This window comes from Oratosquilla oratoria, chromosome 26 (genome assembly GCF_046742065.1).
Source record: "Oratosquilla oratoria isolate Oo_2021 chromosome 26, ASM4674206v1, whole genome shotgun sequence".
Taxonomy (NCBI): domain Eukaryota; kingdom Metazoa; phylum Arthropoda; class Malacostraca; order Stomatopoda; family Squillidae; genus Oratosquilla; species Oratosquilla oratoria.
This window is the reverse complement of record NC_134802.1, coordinates 12,758,281-12,778,280: the sequence shown is the minus strand read 5'-3', so window position 1 is coordinate 12,778,280 and position 20,000 is coordinate 12,758,281. Positions and strand designations below refer to the sequence as shown.

The window sequence follows — 20,000 nt, the reverse complement described above, 5'->3', positions numbered from 1 at the left end:
AATATCTAATTGGTTTGAGTGATCATTTGCCACTCCGCACAGTTTTGTATCATCAGCAAATTTGGAAACAGTAGATTTTAGTCCGTGGTCTATATCATTTATATATACTATGAATAGAAGTGGCACAAGAACGGAACCCTGAGGAACTCCACTTGCAACACTTTTCCATCCAGAAGTTTTTCCATTTAAAACAACTCTCTGTTTTCGACCTTTCAACCAATTACTAGTCCAACCTAATAGGCTACCACTTATTCCATGCAAAGCTAGTTTAGTAAGTAGTCTTTCGTGTGGGACGGTATCAAAAGCTTTTGCAAAGTCTAAATATATTAAATCTATATTGTTTCTTTTGTCATAATTCGTGATAACTGTGTTGTAGAATTCGAGTAAGTTAGTCACGCAAGAACGTTTCCGTCTGAAACCATGCTGGCTATCATTTATCAAACGGTTACTTTCTAAATGATATTCGATAGTATCTCTGATGATAGTTTCCATTATTTTTCCTACGATTGAAGTCAAACTTATAGGCCTATAATTATTTGGTTTCTTTTTGTCACCTTTTTTGAATATGGGAGTAACGTTAGCTAGCTTCCATTCTCTTGGGACATCTCCGGATATGATGGATTTCTTGAAAATAATTTCTAATGGAACAACAATCTCATTTTTCATTTCCTTTAAGATTCTTGGATGCCAACCGTCAGGCCCTGGTGTTTTATTAACTTTGAGTTTGTCTATACACCTTTTAATTTTTTCTTTTGTTATATTTACCGTAGTGAGTAAGTTTACCCCAGACTTTTCACAGGTTTCAGTTTGGAATTCACTCTGAGGTGTTTCGTTTACGAATACCGAGCTAAAATAATTGTTTAAGATATTACACATTCCTTCATTTGAATATTCAAGTTGACCGTCAGGAGATAATAGTGGACCAATGTGATTCCTAACAACCTTTTTATCTCTAATGTAACTATAGAATTCTTTGTGATTCTCTTTGGATTTATCAGCGATGTTCATTTCGTATTGTCGTTTTCTTTTTCTTATTGTCTTTTTTAAATCTCTCTGTATTGATACATAACTTTCATAGTCATAGACCAAAACCATGTTTTCTTCTTCCGATTTTGCCCTCTGCTCCCCATCAGTTGAATAAAATTGTTTGGCTTTAGATAGAACAAAATGTGGAAGAGGTGCCTCTTGGTTGAGTGAGGCCGTATACTATTGATGCACTGAATGAACTCCACTTTTGCAGTGGGCATGCACAGCCTGTCGTATTTCCCTATGACTTTTTCTTTCTTCTTTTTTGGAGACTTTTATCAGTCTAGTGCACTACAAAGACGGTCATGCTATTGTTGACCAGTTTTCAGAATTCGGCTATTGCACGCTGGAGCTCCTCAGCAGACCTCGAAAAAATGGTCCTGGTTCAAGTCTGACTCAAGAACGTGCCTTAGTGGTTTTGTTCTTGTTAACCCCGAGCAGTTTTATAAGTTTTAGAGAATCCTTTCTCCCGCAAAGGAGTGAAAATACATTCCGCAAACATTTCTTTACCAGAAGTGAAGGCTGGGATCATTCTGCTCGTAGGGTGTCTGTGGTACATCTTTAGCCGGTTTGCAGGTATGGTTATAGCCCTATGTGGATAAATACCACGAGATGTTTCATGTAACCATGTCTTGCTTCCTTTCCCAATGGGTCACTGTTAACCCTTTAACCGGCTAAAGGACTATTTTTCCTTCCACACCCAACCACCAACCTCTATTTGAATAACTAGAACAGAGTTTCCCAACCTTTTCCGATCATAGCACCCCCTGTTGTTATGTCTAAGCAGTCCGGCACCCCTATCTTGTTATTAGAAGGATAAAAAAGTGAAGTGTACTTCTTGATGATTTATTTTCTTGGTTCCTTTGAACTGAAACAAATTGACAACATTGTAGAAGAAATAAGAATACTCTAGAAAAATAAAATAGCATGGAAAAAGTCAAATATGCACAACTAGGTAGTCAGTGATATATATATCAATGTGATTTTTGTGTGCATCACTTCCCAGCGCCCCCTCTAATTGATTTGAGCACCCCAGGTTGGGAAACGCTGAATTAGAATATGACTTCGCTTATAGAAATCAAGACCTCGAAGAACATCATTTAGATTTGCTCTATATAATGGAAAGATAATTTTATATCTGGAGATTTGGAAAATAAAATATTGTAACCGATTTTTTTTTTTTTTTTTTTTTTTTTTTTTTTTTTTTTTTTTTTTTTTTTTTTTTTTTTTTTTAACTCAAACGAACTCTCAACTGTCGGCACTAGAGAAGCCCGTGGAAGCCCTTTACCTCTACATGTTATGTTTTACCCAATCCCACACAATTTTATTCGGTAAGTGTTGGGTCCGGAGCAAATTGAGGTCTTGATGGAAATCACAATTTGTCCCAGATAGATTACCTGGCTTGAATTAAGCTATTTGGTATCGCCAATATATGATATGTGAAGGATATTGGGGGTGGGGAGTTAATTGAAAAGAGTTCCTTTATCCTTAGTGTAAATGAAATCGTTTGTTAGCCACAACAGAGTCTGCAGGGTTCGAGAACGGACCGGTGTTGCTCAAGAGCAAAGTTCAGAGTCGGCTTGGTACAAAGAGTAAGAATAATAAGTATATGGCGACTTCTCACTCACCAAAGCATGCGATGAATTACCGCGACTGAAAGGTCATAAGATCTATATTCTTTCGTGGATGCACTTCTACACTACAATCCGTGGTGCAGCAACCCAAACCACACCATAATTAGGTGTACAGAGAAACAGAAAGTCTTAGTCACCACACAGCGCGGCGACTGTCGTGAATACGCAAACATGATCCCTAATGTAGCCCACATGTAACGAAAGGGAACCTGCCCTGGTATGCAGAGGAACACGTACTGCGTACGCAGAGGGACTATCGTACTCCAACCCACCCACCCACGAACCTCTGCTGTGCCATACCCCGGCTTCAGCCTTGATGGGCATTGTATACACGCTAATCTTGGCCAACGCGCGGCGCAACACGCACGCCAGCGTCTTCGCAGCCCAGAACAACTTTTCATAAAGAGTTTGGGTATGGCAGGACGTAATTTCCTTTGACCCGAGGACGTTCTGTACAGATCATGTTTTTGCTGTCGCCAGATAATTCCAATCAGCCGAGGGGTTAGAATTGGGACAGAACGAAGTTTCGATACATTTAGATCCCATTCTGTTCCGAATCTCAACTCTTCAGTCGAAGAAACTAGGCTGAAGTATGTGTCTCCGGGTCGAGGTGTTTACCCGAACAGTCTGTCCTTTTCACAGGATGACCCGCCCCATCTCGTTCTGCTCCATCCTGCCCCGCCTAGCCCCCCGTATCACGCTCTGTCCTGCCAACGTTTCCACACCGTCTGCCCCTCTTGCTGCAATCTTTATCCATCCCCGTTCACCAGTCACCTTCGGTCTCCCGAACTCCATCGTTTGCCTTGGCATCGACGCCCTGTCCGCCCACCTCGCAATGTCGTCACACCACCTTGCCTCGACCTTCATCCCCGTCATTCCTGGGAATTCTCCCTACTCCTGTTTCAGTGCCGCCTCCCCGATGGGACTGCTGTACACTCGCCTCACCCCAACACAGCCCCGTATAAACACAATCTTCCTTGTGTATATCACGGTTGCAAACTTCCCAGGGCCTTCCCGCTGTGCGGCTTGACGTAAGACTTTAAAGATGAGGCGGGGAGTTGGTGGGAGGGGTTGGAGGTCGTTCTGTTTGTTGGTCGGTACTGCCCAGCTGGCATGGTGGCGCTGGAGGCGCAGTTCAACGCAGTAGATCCCACAGAACATTGTTGTGGTAAAGAGTTGCTCAGGCTGTCTAGGGATACAAGTCCATCGCGCCAACGGAAATCGCGACTTCGTAATACCCTCCTCATTCTTCTCCTACTCGTCATTCTCCTCCTCCTCCTCATTGTCACCCTCATTCTCATCTTCCCCATTTTCATCCTCCTCATCCGTCTTACCCTTTATCTCCTCCTCCTCCTCCTCCTCCTCCTACTCCTCGGTCTTTTCCTCCTCCACCTCCTCCTCCTACTCATCCCCTCCCCGTCTCCTCCTCCTACTCATCCTCCCCCGTCTCCTCCTCCTACTCATCCTCCCCCCGTCTCCTCCTCCTTCTCCTCCCCCTCCGCCCTCCTTCTCCTTCTCCTTCTTCACCTTCTTGTCCTTTTCCTTGCCTTTCTTGTCCTCCTTATCCTCTTCCTCCATCTTCTTGTCCTTCTCCTTGTCTTTCTTATCCTCCTCCACTTTCTCCTCTTCACCTCCTTTAACTTTGTCACTTTCACCATTGTCACCTCCGTCACCTTTACCATCTTCGCCTTCTCCTTTTTCGCCTTCTCCTTTTTCGGCCTCTTCTTCTACTTTTCCTTATTTCTCCTTTTTCTTCGCCTTCGCCTTCTTCGCCCTCACTGTTTCCTCCTCCTTCGCTTCGCCTTCTTCGCCCTCACTGTTTCCTCCTCCTTCGCTTCGCCTTCTTCGCCCTCACTGTTTCCTCCTCCTTCGCTTCGCCTTATTCACCGCCTTGTCTTATTCTTCGCCTTCTTCCTAGCCTTCTTCTTCGCCTTCTTCCAAGCCTTCTCCTTCGCCTCGCCTTATTGTTGGCCTTCTTCGCCTTCTGTGCTTTCGTCATCATCTTCGCCTTCTTCTTCGCCTACACCTTCGCCCTCGCCTTCTTTTTGTTCTTCGCTTTCGCCATCTTCTTTGCCTTCTTCTCCTTCGCATTCGCCTTCTTTTTCTTCGCGTTCTTATTTCGCCCTCCATTTCTCCTCCTTCGCTTTCTACTACTTCCCTTCCTACATCTCGTTGTGGGCGATGGTGATGTAATCGGAACCGTGTTGGTCTCGCATTCGCTTAGTTGTGGGCTCGAACCCGGCACTTTTCTCCGATTCCGAACAATGACTGTCACCTGCTCCAACAGTCCCCCAAGGACAAAGAAAGGGTATAGGTGGTGGTTTCGGCCTCCTCTTCCCTTTCCTAGTAGCTTCTCTTCTCATTCTTCTCCTTCCTCTCCTCCCTCTCCTCTCCTCTTCCTCTCCTACTTCTTTTATCCTCTTCCTTCTCCTCCTCTTCCTCTTCTTCTCCTACTTTTTTTCTCTTCTTCCTTCTCCTCCTCCTCCTTCTCTTCCTCTTCCTCTCCTACTTCTCCTCTCCTACTTCTCATTCTCCTATTCCTTTTCCTTCTCTTTTTCTTTTTCCTTCTATTCCTACCCCTTCCTTCCTTCCTAAAATCCCTTATTTACCACCTCTATGACCCCACCTCTTTGGCGTGAAATTATCCCCAGGGTTAGAAACGCTGGTCATCGTGGGCAAAATACCAACTCTTTCTACTTTATCTTCGTCTCCTCCTCCTACACTTTGTTCTGGTCCCTCCTTTATCACCTGTATTCCCTCTTGGCCGCGATGTTGTCCCCAAGGATTAAATCGATGGTCATTGCTGACGAAATATTAACATTGCTTCATCTTCGTCTTCGCCTTTTCCTACTACTACTCCTTCTGTTCCTCCTCTTCTTCCTCCTCGTCCTTCTTCCTCTTCCTCCTCCATCTCCCAGTTAGGCGCACACATCCCATAGATGCCCTTGTCCCCGGAGGAATTGGCTCGATTACCTGTGGCGTCCTTTGGTAATGATTGTGACTGTCATGGCAGTGGTACAGGTAATGATGAAAAATACAATTGGCTCGGACAATTTCACACCATCTAACCTCGTTCAATAATCGAGGTGGTACGGTTGTTTGTCCTAGGGCTTAGCACGACAGTGGGTTCAGATGCCGCGACAAATTGTGTAAAAAGAGGTTACACCTGAAGAATTGGCCAGTGTGACACCAAGACCTTGAATGATGCGTATATGTAGCAGGTAATATGTACAGTTCATCAATGTTCGTCATATTGGTATATAGTCCAAGTGACACGAGGTTGTTCGGATCTCTCCCAAGTCATGTTGAGATGTTATTCCAGGTTGCCCAGGGAACAATGATGACAAGGACGAACAATGACCTCGCTACCACCATTTCGTTGATAACGACCTGTGGACAAGAGCCTTAGAGATAAAAGGGATCTCGTCATTTCCCATTTTGAGAGGAGAGGAAAAATATGTCGCAATAAAGCAAGTTGGGGAGGCTTCCCATCCACGAGGCAATCGGCGAAATGAGTTAAACGTCGATCACTAGTCACAGGTGGAGGCGGTGGAAATGGATGTTGAAGGGGTTGCCAGATGATGGTGAAATGTGACGTCACACAAAGAAAACGTGATCGAGTTGCTTCGTAACGCAAGGCAAGAGCAACAGTTTCTCTCGCGTCGGTTGGTATGGTGTGTTTCAAGGGTGGGGCTGGGGGGACGAGCTATTGAATATGTGCTTGGAAGGAGGGAGGGATCCAATGAGAAAATGGAAACTTACATACACACGCACATATGCACTTGCACACATACGCACTCATACGCATACATGCACATATATACATGCAATACATGCACACACATGTACATAAATGCACACGCACATAAACATGTACATACACATACACACACATTTGCACATACACACGCACATGTACACACACATGCACACACCCATGCACACGCACATGCACACGCATATGCACGCACATACACATGCGCACACACACGCACTCACACATACCCATGCACATGTACACACACATGCACACACATGCACACACACACACACATGCAAACACAAACACACACACACACACACACACACACACACACACACGCACACACATACGCACACACATACCCATGAATATGTACACACACATGCACACACACATTTACATGCACACGCACATGCGCACACACATGCACATGCACATACACGCATGCTACAAGTACACACATGCATGCACAAGCGCGCGCACACACACACACACACAAAGCCTGGAAAAAATGAAAAAAAAAGAGAAAAACATCCAAATGGCAAACATATATAAAACTTAGGAACGAATATGTGAATATACGTAGGAAAGAAAAAAAAAAGAGATTATGAAAGGGATATTATAGACAAATGTAAGGATCAACCTAAACTCTTTTACAGATATATAAATGACAAACTAAAGGATAAGCATGAAATAGTGAAATAGCGTGAAGGAGATAAAAATATATATAGATGACATAGAGATGGCAGAAGTTATGATCAGACATTTCAGGTCTGTTTTTACAATATTGAGAGCTCACAATCTTGGAAGGATGGACAACAAGAAAGATCACCCATGATGAAAGAAATAAAGCTAACACAAAAAGAAATAAGAGACCAAAAAAAAATCTAAATGTCAAGAAATCGCACGGACCAGATGGAATTGCAAATTGGATACTGAAAGAGTGTATAGACGAACTGACAGATAAAATATACAAGATAATTGACTTCTCACTCAAAGAGGGAAAGGTGCCGTAAGATTGGAAAGATGCAAAAATAGTACCAATATATAAAAGAGGAAATAGGGAAGATCCTACAAACTTCAGACCGGTATCCCTTACAAGCACAGTAGCAAAAATATGCGAAAAGGTCATCAGAAAAAAATTAACCAAATACTTGGAAGAAAACAAAATGATAAACCCCAAACAATTTGGCTTTAGAAGTGGAAGATCGTGCACCACATACCTAATCTACTTTTACTCGAAATTGATTGAGATAAAACAAGAAAGAAATGGATGGGCAGATTGTGCCTTCTTGGATTTGCAGAAGGCATTCGACAACGTACCACACAAAAAAATAATAAGAAAAATTGAAATAATAGGAGGAATTCAAGGTAAACTGTTGGAATGGAAGAAGGATTTCTTAACTGGGAGAAAAATGAGAGTGGTACTTAGAGACAAAAATTCGAACTGGGAAGATGTGAAAAGTGGCGTCCCACAAGGCTCTGTCCTGGCTCCTTTAATGTTTGCCATATACATAAATAATATGGATGAGGGAGTAAATTGTTACGTGAACTTTTTTGTTGATAATGCCAAATTACTCAAGAGAGTAAGAACAGAAGAAGATTGCAGATCGCTGCAAAAAGACCAAGACAAAATATGGGAATGGAGTCGGAGATATGAGATGAACTTCAACATTAAAAATGTAGCATAATGGAATTTGGAAAAAATAAAAATAGAGTTTCGGGACAATATAAAATTGGAAACAAAGAAGTCAAAAAAGTCAACTCAGAAAGGGACCTAGGAGTAATCATATCAAGTGACTTGACACCTGATAAACATGTAAATAAATTATTTGGAGAGACTTATAACTTATTAAGATCAATGAAAGTGGCCTTCGACTACATATATGAGGAGATAGTTAAAGAAATAGTTGTTACACTGATAAGACCGAAATTAGAATATGCTGTAACAATGTGGGCACCTAGCACAAAGAACATAAGAAAATTAGAAAGAATAAAAAAAGCAGCGACAAAAATAGAACCTACACTGTCAAATCTGACATATGAACAAAGATTGGAGAAATTACATTTGTCAACACTAGAGCAGAGAAGGGAAAGAGGCGATTTGTTGACCATTTTCAGAATTATGGAAGGGATGGAAATTCTCGATAGAGACGACTTATTAAAGTGGGACAAAAGAGAAATAAGAGGACACGAAAAGAAACACACACACACACACACACACACACGCACGTACACACACACACACACACACACACACACACACACACACACACACACACACACACACACACACGTACACACACACACACGTACACACACACACGTACACACACACACACACACACACACACACACACACACACACACACACACACACACACACACACACACACACACACACACACACACACACACACACACACACACACACACACACACACACACACACACACACACACACACACACACATACACACATCATACCACATCACACCACACTCCACACACACCACACACATAAGAGTTCTGTCTGTGAATTAACAGAAACTCGTTTATCCTGTTATCATTGCGGTTTTTTTGTGTGTGTGCGTATGTGTATGTGTGTGGAAGTAGTAGTAGCAGTAGTAGTACCATAGGATGGGGTAATCGGGCCATTACTAGGGTAAATAGGCCATATAAAAGTTATTCATGTATTAAAGATTGTGTTACAACTGGTAAATAAAATTCTGGTAAAATGGAGGTAGGTATTTATTCAGGGTAAAAGTGGAATATATTAAAACCAAATTCAATTAAAAAAGTGAATAAATTTTATTTGGTCCATTTAACCCCCAGTGATGGCCCGATTACCCCATCCTATGGTAGTAGTAGTAGTAGTAGCAGTAGTAGTAGTAGTAGTAGTAGCAGTAGTAGTAGTAGTAGTAGTAGCAGTAGTAGTAGAAGAGCCTTCTTACACTTCAACACTTTATCATCTTTGCAGGTATGGTGAAAGCAGACTAGAATCGGTTCTTCTTTGCTGTCTGCAGCGGCTGGTTTTGCTCTCAAGGTATGCCTACACCACAATACGATTATCTTCAGCTGTCACCTTTGCTCAGGCTCAGGCTGCCTGGGCAGGACTCGAACCCTGGTCACCGTGGTTAAGAGTAAAGATCGAAACCAGTACGCCACATCGGCACATACTCTCTCCCTGTATTGTCCCATAATTAAAATAATTTACCTTGATGTCAGTTTTTGTTGATTTTATTATGTAGGACGCTAAAGGCAGCAGATGAGGAATTCTGCGTCAGGCCCTTAATGTAGACATGATTAATTATCTAAAAATGACTACTTGCCAACGGTTTTAACGAATGTAATTAAAAACTTACACCAATTAATTTTCTTCGCATATTCCATATGAAAGTGTCGGGTCAGCTCATGAATATGTTTGTGCCACGTGTTCGTGAACACCTGGAGACAAATTATGTAAACGTGTTGCCACTTCGACGTTTTCTCCAAGTCTGATGATTCTATATTCTACTGTACCTCCTTTGAATATTGGCGGCGGGGAATTGAATCTGACATCCACCTCACTGAGGTATCACTTTCAGATACCTGTCATTGGTCCCGCCTCCTCTCAAAAGTAAATAAATAAATATATAAATAAGTAAATGATGATAGAATAAGATCCTACAACTTGTATTTGTTCTATCTTCTACTTGTTCGTCCACGAGGACGTTTCAAGTTTCAAGTATATGAGGACACCTGGTCATGACAAAGTTGCATACTTCTGGATACATGAATAGACTTCCAGAAATTTATAAATAGATAGTTAATTAGACTTCATTAAAGTGGGAAAATGAATCATGCAACACAGTACTAGTCATATACATATGTATGTGTAATGTATTCATTATCTATCTGTATGTATATGTATACATATATATGTTCGTGTGTGTGTACACGAATGTATAAACATTGTAAATGTGTTTTCTCACAAAATGGTGCGTATTTAATCAGATTTTATTAAGATGAACAGATAGTATACTAAGTTTTTCCTTCCGCGTTTCTGCTTAATTTCATATCCGTAATAAAGTATTCAAGAGCGTGAAAGTCGACACTTCCCAAAAAAAAATATTAGCAAAACCTTCAAACTCTTCATCCAATATGATGCACTTATAGATTTTTGCCGTGGCACGGTATCAGACGACATTTCTCTCCTCTGTTGTTAAACCAGAAACTAAACGATCTTTAGAAACAATCAAACGAAAACTGTTTAGATAAACACCTAAGCAAGGTGCTGTAATGACTGCCATTTATTTTATATCATTTGTTTGTTATTGTTTGTTTGTTTATTATTATTTGCTTGAATTTTATTGATTATTAATCTATCAATTTACTATCATTTGCTATTAATCTTTATTATTTAACTATACCAATGAATTTATTTATTTTATTTATATATTATTATAATTCTTATTTAGTCTTCTTTAGTTGAATTATCATTATTACATTTTTTCGCATCCGTCCTAGTTATGGACCAAAAGGTCTCCTGTCGGCATGCTCCGCCTTTGTAATCCTTTATAATACATACATACATATATATATATATATATATATACATATATATATATATATATGTGTGTGTGTGTGTGTGTATGTGTGTATATATATGTATGTATATGTGTATATATATGTATATATATCTATGTATATGTGTATATATATGTATGTATATATATATATATATATATTATATATATATATAATATATATATATATATATGTATATATATGTAAATATATGTATGTATATATGTAGATATATGTATGTATATATGTAGATATATGTATGTAATTCCTATTAAATGCTAAAGCACAAGTGGCGTCAATGATTTTAAGAGAACATTTCTCTAACTCTCTCTATTTCCTTTTCTCTTCATAATTCAAACTCTAAAGGAAATAGTAAAAGGCTTCAGAATGTTGATTCATTTTACCGGCAGCTGTTTCAACAATTACAAATGGTCATCTTCAGGGTAATACAATACATCAAGAAAAACATGGGTATATAAGGCCGGCTAAAAACGGCAGGGAGAGGTCACTCGTAAGGTGGGAATCTGTCTACCCTACTGAGACGGAAAGGGAAAGGGTAACCGGGACAACTTCCCGATGTGGGATTACGTCCCGGAAGTCTGGACACAATCCCCATGTGGGTTTTTGTACTGTGGTGACGGTCTGTATTTTCTATTGGAGGGGAGGACATAATCAGATGAAATCTGTACATTTAAGATAGGCTTTTGTAAAGCGACTCACTGCCTCAGCTACTACCAAATTTCCATAATTGTTATCATGGTGGATGATTGTTGTATCTCTTATGAGATCTACTAGGGGCGTTTTTTTTTTTTTATCGTGGGCATCGACAAAATGTTGGTGGATGGCTCCGTTGTTACGGTAAGCCTGCAGTCGTCTTCTTACGGTCGTGAGGATATGGCCGACGTAGCTAACGTCGAGGGACTTGCATGCCCCTTCAGAACATATAAATTTATATACTACGCCGGTTTTAAATTCCTTTGGACACTCGGGGACGGTGCTGCTTTTCATAACAAGGGAGGCAATCAGGTTGGGACGGCTGAAGACATTCAGTGAGACCCTTTCGTAGGGCTCCTGAGGTGAAACACCTCTAGAGATAATCCCACGAAGAGTATCGGCTTCCTGTCTGTAAGCAGTGCCAAAATCTAATTTATGGTAAATCATTAGGGTTTTCTGCGCGTTGTCAGCAGTGGTCTTGACTCGGGTGTGAAACTCTTCCATATTCTTCATAATGACATCTTCTATGGTGTTACAAGAGAAGCCATTATTCGTTAACACCTGTCTAACACATTCAAGTTCTGTATGAACAGCTTTCCACGTGCTGCAATGGGAGAAAGCCCGCCTAACATAAGCACCAACTACAGACCTCTTATAAGAGTCTGGACACTCACCCCTGGCATTTAGGCACCGCCCAACATTGGTATCTTTTGTGAAAACAGAAGTGGCGTAATGGTCCTCTTTCTTTTCGACAAGGACATCAAGGAAGGGAAGGGTTTGGTTCTTACTGTCTTCGATGGTAAAATTGAGGACTGAATTTGCTTTGAGGGCGTCTGCTAACTTTCTGGTATCGCTGCTTTCTCTGACGGAAATGAAAATATCATCAATATATCTGGCGTAGATCCTCGGTCTATGGTGACTATTGAAGGTCCTAGTTTCTACAGCAGCCATGTACATGTTGGCAAATAGGACACCCAGGGGTGACCCCATCGCAACACCATCCACCTGACGGAAGAGTTCCCCTCTGTGAGAGAGGAAAGGTGCCTCCATCGTACATGCTTCTAACATTTCCTTCAATAGCCTTTCGGGTATTGAAAGGGGGGTTCGGCCAGATCTGTAAACGTAGTCCAGGATGATTTCTATAGTTTTTTGGGCAGGAACGTGGGCGAAAAGGCTCTCCACGTCCAGAGATGCAATGTCTTCGCCAGGATCAGAAGTTCTCAGGATGTCAATGAACTCAGCAGCAGACTTCAAGGAGTAACCTATAGGGATGAATGGAGTTAATATATTGTTTAAGATTTTAGCCATCCTATAGATGGGTAATGTCATTTGTGATATTATGGGCCTGAGGGGATTGCCAGGTTTGTGGGTCTTAACAGTTCCATAACAATACCCAGGCTTAAAGTCTCCAATGATCTTTGGAAACTTTATTTCTTGCTGAAGTTTATTAGCTCTAGTTATCATACTACCAACCGGTTTTTTTTAAAGTATCTGTAGGATATTTGTAGATATATGTATGCATATATGTAAATATATATATATATATGTATATATGTAAATATATGTATGTATATGTGTAAATATATGTATGTATATATGTAAATATATGTATATATATATGTATGTATATATATGTATATATTTTGTTTCTGCCCCGAAGCAACTACGAAGTAAATATATATATATATATATATATATATATATATATATATATATATATATATATATATAATATGTGTGTGTGTACAACACTGAATGGTTCCCAGTGAACAGATTTACTTTTATCAACCACAATTCACTTTAATTCTAAGCCACCAACGTCGAGAAACTTGAAGAGGCATACAGAAATTGATACGTGGTAAAGCTAGGGATTCGAACCTCTGCTGCTAGCACGTAACAAGTGACAGTAACTTAGGCTATTGCGCTGTCAAGAGATACAAGTTGAGCGCAACTTTCTTATATTTGTATGCTCGAGTTACATAAATATACACGAAATTTTCCGTTCAACCCATCTCCGCCACAATAGTGCAATTGGTAGTATGTAACACGACAAAGTATTAGTACAACACTGAATGGGTCCCAGTAAATAGATTTACATTTACCAACCACAATTCGCTTTAATTCTAAGCCATCAACGTTGAGAAACTCGAGGAAGCATACTTGCAGAAATTAATACATGGTGAAGCTAAGGACTAGAACCTCCGCTAGCATGTAACAAGTGAGAGTGACTTACTCTATTGCGCTATCAAGAGAGATACAAGTTGAGCGCAACTTTCTTATATTTGTATACTCGAATTACATACACATACACGAAATTTTACCATCATCGCCATCACAAAACATCATCATTGCCACCATCACCATCATCGCCACCATCACCATCATCGCCACCATCACCATCATCGCCACCACCACCATCATCGCCACCACCACCATCATCGCCACCACCACCATCATCGCCACCACCACCATCATCGCCACCATCACCATCATCGCCACCATCACCATCATCGCCACCTCCACCATCATCGCCACCACCACCGTCATCGCCACCACCACCATCATCGCCACCACCACCATCATCGCCACCATCACCATCATCGCCACCATCACCATCATCACCACCATCATCATCGCCACCACCACCATCATCGCCACCATCACCATCATCGCCACCACCATCATCATCGCCACCATCACCATCATCGCCACCACCATCATCATCCCCACCATCACCATCATCGCCACCACCATCATCATCGCCACCACAAATCATCATCGCCACCACCACCATCATCGCCACCATCACCATCATCGCCTCCACAATCATCATCGCCACCACAAATCATCATCGCCACCATCACAAATCGTCCTCATCATCGCCACCACAAATCGTCATCGCTACCATCATCATCATCGCCACCAGCAACATCATCGCCATCATCAACGCCACCACCATCATCATCGCCACTATTCCCATCATCATCGCTATCACATCATCATTGCCACCATCATCGCCAACACCATCATCATCATCGTCACCACCATCATCATCGCCACCACAAATCATCATCGGCACCAGCATTATCATCGCCACCAGCATCATCATCGCCACCATCAACATCATCGCCACCATCATTATCATCGCCACCATCACCATCATCGCCACCACCATCATCGCCACCGCCATCACCATCATCGCCACCACCACCATCATCATCATCGCCACCACCATCATAATCGTCACCACCATCATCCTCATCGTCACCACCATCATCCTCATCGTCACCACCATCATCATCGCCACCATCATCATCGCCATCATCATCATCGCCATCATCATCATCGCCATCATCATCGCCACCACCACCATTATCATCATCATCATCATCATCATCATCATCATCATCATCATCATCATCATCGCCACCACCACCACTACCATCATCATCATCATCATCATCATCATCATCATCATCATCATCATCATCGCAATCATCATCGCCACCATCGCAATCATCATCGCTAACATCGCCATTATCATCATCGCCACCATCATTATTGCCATCATCACAGCCATCAACTTCATAGCCATCGTCATCGTCATCATCATCGTTATCACCATTTTCGCCATCATCACATCATCGTCTCCATCACAGTTCCGTGGCCCATCCCACCCTCCCACCTCCCTCCTCAGACCTCTCACCCTATTCCTTTTCCTCAGTCAATATTGCGGGCAATGCACTAAGTTTTTATTTTAACTGAGATTATTTTGAACAAAATTTAGTGCCAAAAGCTAAATAATCTCATTAATTAAGCAGTTTTGTTCAACTCGTCCCGAAAAAAAATACATTTTTCTTTCTTTCCTTCCATGACGTGTTGACCTGCCTGCTGGCACACATTCACATGCAAATGTACTTGTACACACACGCGCGCGCACACACACGCATACGCATACGCACTCACATACACATACACGCATACACATGCACGCAAACACACGCACATTCACACACACACACACACACGCACACACACACACACACACACACACACACACACACACACACACACACACACACACACACTCTCGCTCACTCGGTGGCGCGGTTGATAGAGTACAGGACTGCCAGTACGGAGGTGCGGCAGTACCTGGTTCGAATCCTGCCCAGGGCCGAAATTATTTCGGTATCGCTGCGCTTCGGGTTGTTACTCCGACTCTCGTGGGCGGGGAGTTGGGTGTGTGTGTGTGTGTGTGTGTGTGTGTGTGTGTGTGTGTGTGTGTGTGTGTGTGTGTGTGTAAGGTCATAGCATTACCCATAGATCGGTTATATGAGCTCTGAGCTCTCTTCCAGGAGGGAAATAGCTGTCGATCACGAGTCCAACACGTGATCCAAACACCAAGGTGAATACACACGCGCGCGCACACACACACACACACACACACCGCGCACGTGTATCCATCACTAACCATCACCCACCACGCACGTGATCCACAGGCTTGCAACATAGCGAGACTCCCCTTCTTGCTAACCTTGCATTTCCCACAACATACCCCTAACGCAGCATATTTCATGACAAACAAGATAGATACCCAATGTCACCAGACTAACCTATTAAAATCCTTTATTATAACTGCCCTAGTATATTACGCATAAACTAACATAGATATAATATACCTAACAACATCCACTAACTATAGGACTAACCCTCATATATAAACTGACCCTAATGCATAGAATAGCGAGACTAACGCCCTTGCTTACAGTAACTTACTAACAACCTATATAACCTTTAACACCCATGTCACGTGGGCGAGAGGCTGGGTAGGTCACGAGCCTACCGGCCAGTCGTCAGAGCTAGGCAGACCCAATAGGGTGCCAGCCTATTGTGCCCTAGGTCAAGGCCTGGCACTTATTGTAATCTGCCCACAGGGCCCATTTGTACCTTATCATATTTGCAAACCAGATTTGCCTCAATTGTTAATTAAAAGTAGAAAACTCCCGTTTTGGAGTTTATCTCGCCCGCATTAAGTCCTCCTTACGTAACCAACAAACCTATCCAACGGTTACACAACCTATTTAACGGTTACACACGCACTCACCACGCGCACGCACTCACGCACACCCTACACGCACGCACACACACTCGCACACGCCGAAGATGTCAGGTTACAACAGCACCCATAGAGTGCTCATATATGAGCTCCGAACTCTCATCCAAGAGGGTGATAACTGTCGATCACGAGTCCAACACATGATCCAAGACCAAGGTGGGGGAAACACTCACGCACGCATACCTCACATGCATGGACGCACACCCCACACGCACGAACGCATACCTCACGCACGCATGCACGCTCACACCCTCACGCACACACAACCCTCACGCACGCACAACCCTCACATACGCACACCTCACACACGCACGCACACCCCGCCCGCACGCACACCCCACACGCACGCACACCCCACACGCACGCACACCCCACACGCACGCACACCCCACACGCACGCACACCCCACACGCACGCACACCCCACACGCACGCACACCCCACACGCACACACACCTCACGCGCACGCACACCCCAAGCGCACGCACGCACACACCACACACGCACGCACGGCCCACACCACACACGCACGCACACCCCATGCACACGCACACCGCACACATGTACACGCGCGCGCACCACACGCACGCGTGCGCTTCTTGGGACTTCCACGTTATAATACCAATTTCGTACTGCTCTCATGGCGGGAACAGCTTTCGCTAATACTGCAAGTCGATGGCGGGAACAGCTTTCGCTAATACTGCAAGTCGTTGTTGTCAGCTTTGAGCAAGGGGGAGCATTACCTATTGATTGGACAATACTAATTGGGAAGGGTGATAGCTGTCGATCATGAATCAGGCACGTGATCCAAGACCATGGTAAATCGCGCATTCCAACTTAAGACATTTGTGTCCATGCTGTACCTTTGCATTCAAGTGTAAATACTGATTTGATACAGCTGGACAATTTGTTTTTCAACCAGGCATACCAATCCTACCGGCTCGCGGACTTTTTCCCTAGCCCATGAAAGCTTCACTGGTTGTTGTTATCATTGTTGTTGTCACTGTTGTTTTTGTCGCCATTGTTGTTGTCATTATTATTTTATCGTTAACATTACAATCATTATCATTGTTAATTCTTTTGTGTGTAACTAGTGATTTTTATCAGTGGACCTGATTGTAATATAAGGAAAAGAACGCTCGAAAGGTCTGTGTGCGTGTAAAACTGTACATACATGAGTGTAGTGTGTGCGTGCGTGTGTGCATGCATGCGTGCATGCACGCACTTAGCTTCACTCTCGACTCGAGTACAAGGTCCTTAGATCGTGGACTTTGGTCGACTTCTGATGGGGTGGCCTTCAACCTATCCCCCACGATGCCATGACCGTAGGCTTTGTCGTGGCAAACACCAGATCAATCCATCCGACCAGGACGGGGCCTTAATCAATCGAAATCCCATTAAAGCTAGGGTGCACTATTCGTCTGAAAAATGAAAATGGAATCCCTGAGGTTTACTACATTTGAGCCCAAGCAGTGCGTTACTGCCAAGGGATTAATTATCCTAGTGAAGAACAAGAAGCGCGCGGTCGCCCGTTCTCGGGCGCGCCCTTCGCGCTGTACTGGCTACGCGGAGCCACGGGTCAACATGTGGCCGAAGAACTTAGCTCTCATTACAGGCTCTCCTATCTCTCTTCTTAATTATAGAGAACGAGGGAGAGCGCCCTGAATATCCACTCTCTCTCGTCAAAAGAGAGGAGGGTTTCTCTCTGCAAAGTAAACACGACATGCATGTGCAAGTGAAACTAGATCATGTGCGTCACTGTTGACACAAGGAGAGCATGGGATGTGGTCCGAGTGGCAGGTGGCGTGAACTGGGGCACGGTTCAGTGGCTCTGTGTGGCTGCCGTGGAGCAGCAGTACCGCAGGTCCACTGTGCTTTAGGTTGGCCACTGAGACGTAGTAGGGCCGCAGTCTGACGATCCTGAGGCTGAAAGGCGCCAGCAAGGCAACCATCCATCATCTTGGTAGCAGACTGGTGTCTTGCTGAAGGAAATTTGAAACTTTATTTATCCTCGTTTAACGAGGATCCTTCTTGTGTGCATTGTGAGGGTTGCTCGGTGAGTTATATCCACTCCGTGTAGTAACAAAACCCGAGTACAAAGCTAGGAATGGCACGTGGGTGTGTTGTGTTACACGTTTTGAAATTTTTATGACCGTGTCGATTACAAGTTCGATCGCATGTGGTTCAGTTGTGTTGTTTACGCTGTCGTTTCTTTCGCAGGCACTGTTAAGCCTCCTCTTGCTGTAAGCCTGGCACTCCTTTGCTGATAACTCAAATGCACATGCCCGTGCTATCGTAGTATTCAATTTTGATGAGCGACTCACCTCGAAGACTAAATATTGGTATACACGAGGGTATCAGTCACGGTTTGTCTTACCATCCAGTGTCGCACACCCGCCCTCGCAGGGGGAAAAGAAAATGATGATTGATATATGTCATATAGGGCCTTCCATTGTGGCACGTATGGATATCTCCTATCGTGAAAGATCTTCCACGGCGGTTATGCATGACCTTGAACCAGCATATGACCTTCCAAGTTGGCACGACCCGCCCTCTGGTACGGCACGCAGTAGCACAGAATGGGCCACGCGCAGGAATCGCAGTCGGCACGCAGATCTGTCATTAGACCATGGCACGCAACATTTGGTCTTATCAGACCGCTTCCCCTTCCCTCCTCCCAGAACCCTATGGGTTGTTTGTATGGGCAACGTCCTCTGGTATGACTCATGTGGCGTGTTGTACAACACGTTTTTCTGATAGATTATGTGCTTTTATGTGGAGGATATGGGTGGGGAAGGACTGTGCTTAGTGGTGCATGGGTGACACTTAGTATGTGGGCAGTGTCTTGTTTGATGTAGACGATTGTTGAGCGAAAATTGAGTGGTTGTGAAAAGAATATTATGTTGCATGAGAATTGAGGTCGTGTATCAACATTGGCGATGTTTCATGGTGTGTGTGTGGGTGTGATTCACCATGGTCTTGCATCACGTGTTGTACTCGTGATCGACAGCTATTTACCTCCCGAAAGAGAGCTCAGAGCTCACGTATGACCGATCTATGGGTAATTATGTGACTTTACACGCACACACACATCCAACTCGCCGCCCAACGAGAGTTGGAGTAACGACTCTCATCGCAGATACTGAAATTATTTCAGCCGTGGGCGGCATTGGAACCCA

General features: G+C 43.3%; 1 protein-coding gene across 6 annotated transcripts in view; it reads left to right on the top strand.

The window, feature by feature from the left end:
• The window catches only part of LOC143039384 (glycoprotein 3-alpha-L-fucosyltransferase A-like), a 324,950-nt gene that overhangs the window by 56,581 nt on the left and 248,369 nt on the right, over positions 1-20,000 (top strand). For 5 of the 6 annotated variants that reach the window (XM_076209319.1, XM_076209309.1, XM_076209310.1 and 2 more), the window contains exon 2: positions 9,404-9,469. The exons of the other annotated variant lie outside the window; for it this stretch is intronic. In XM_076209319.1, the coding sequence (XP_076065434.1) occupies positions 9,404-9,469 (66 nt within the window). The remainder of the gene's footprint in view (positions 1-9,403; positions 9,470-20,000) is intronic. 6 annotated transcript variants of the gene reach the window in all.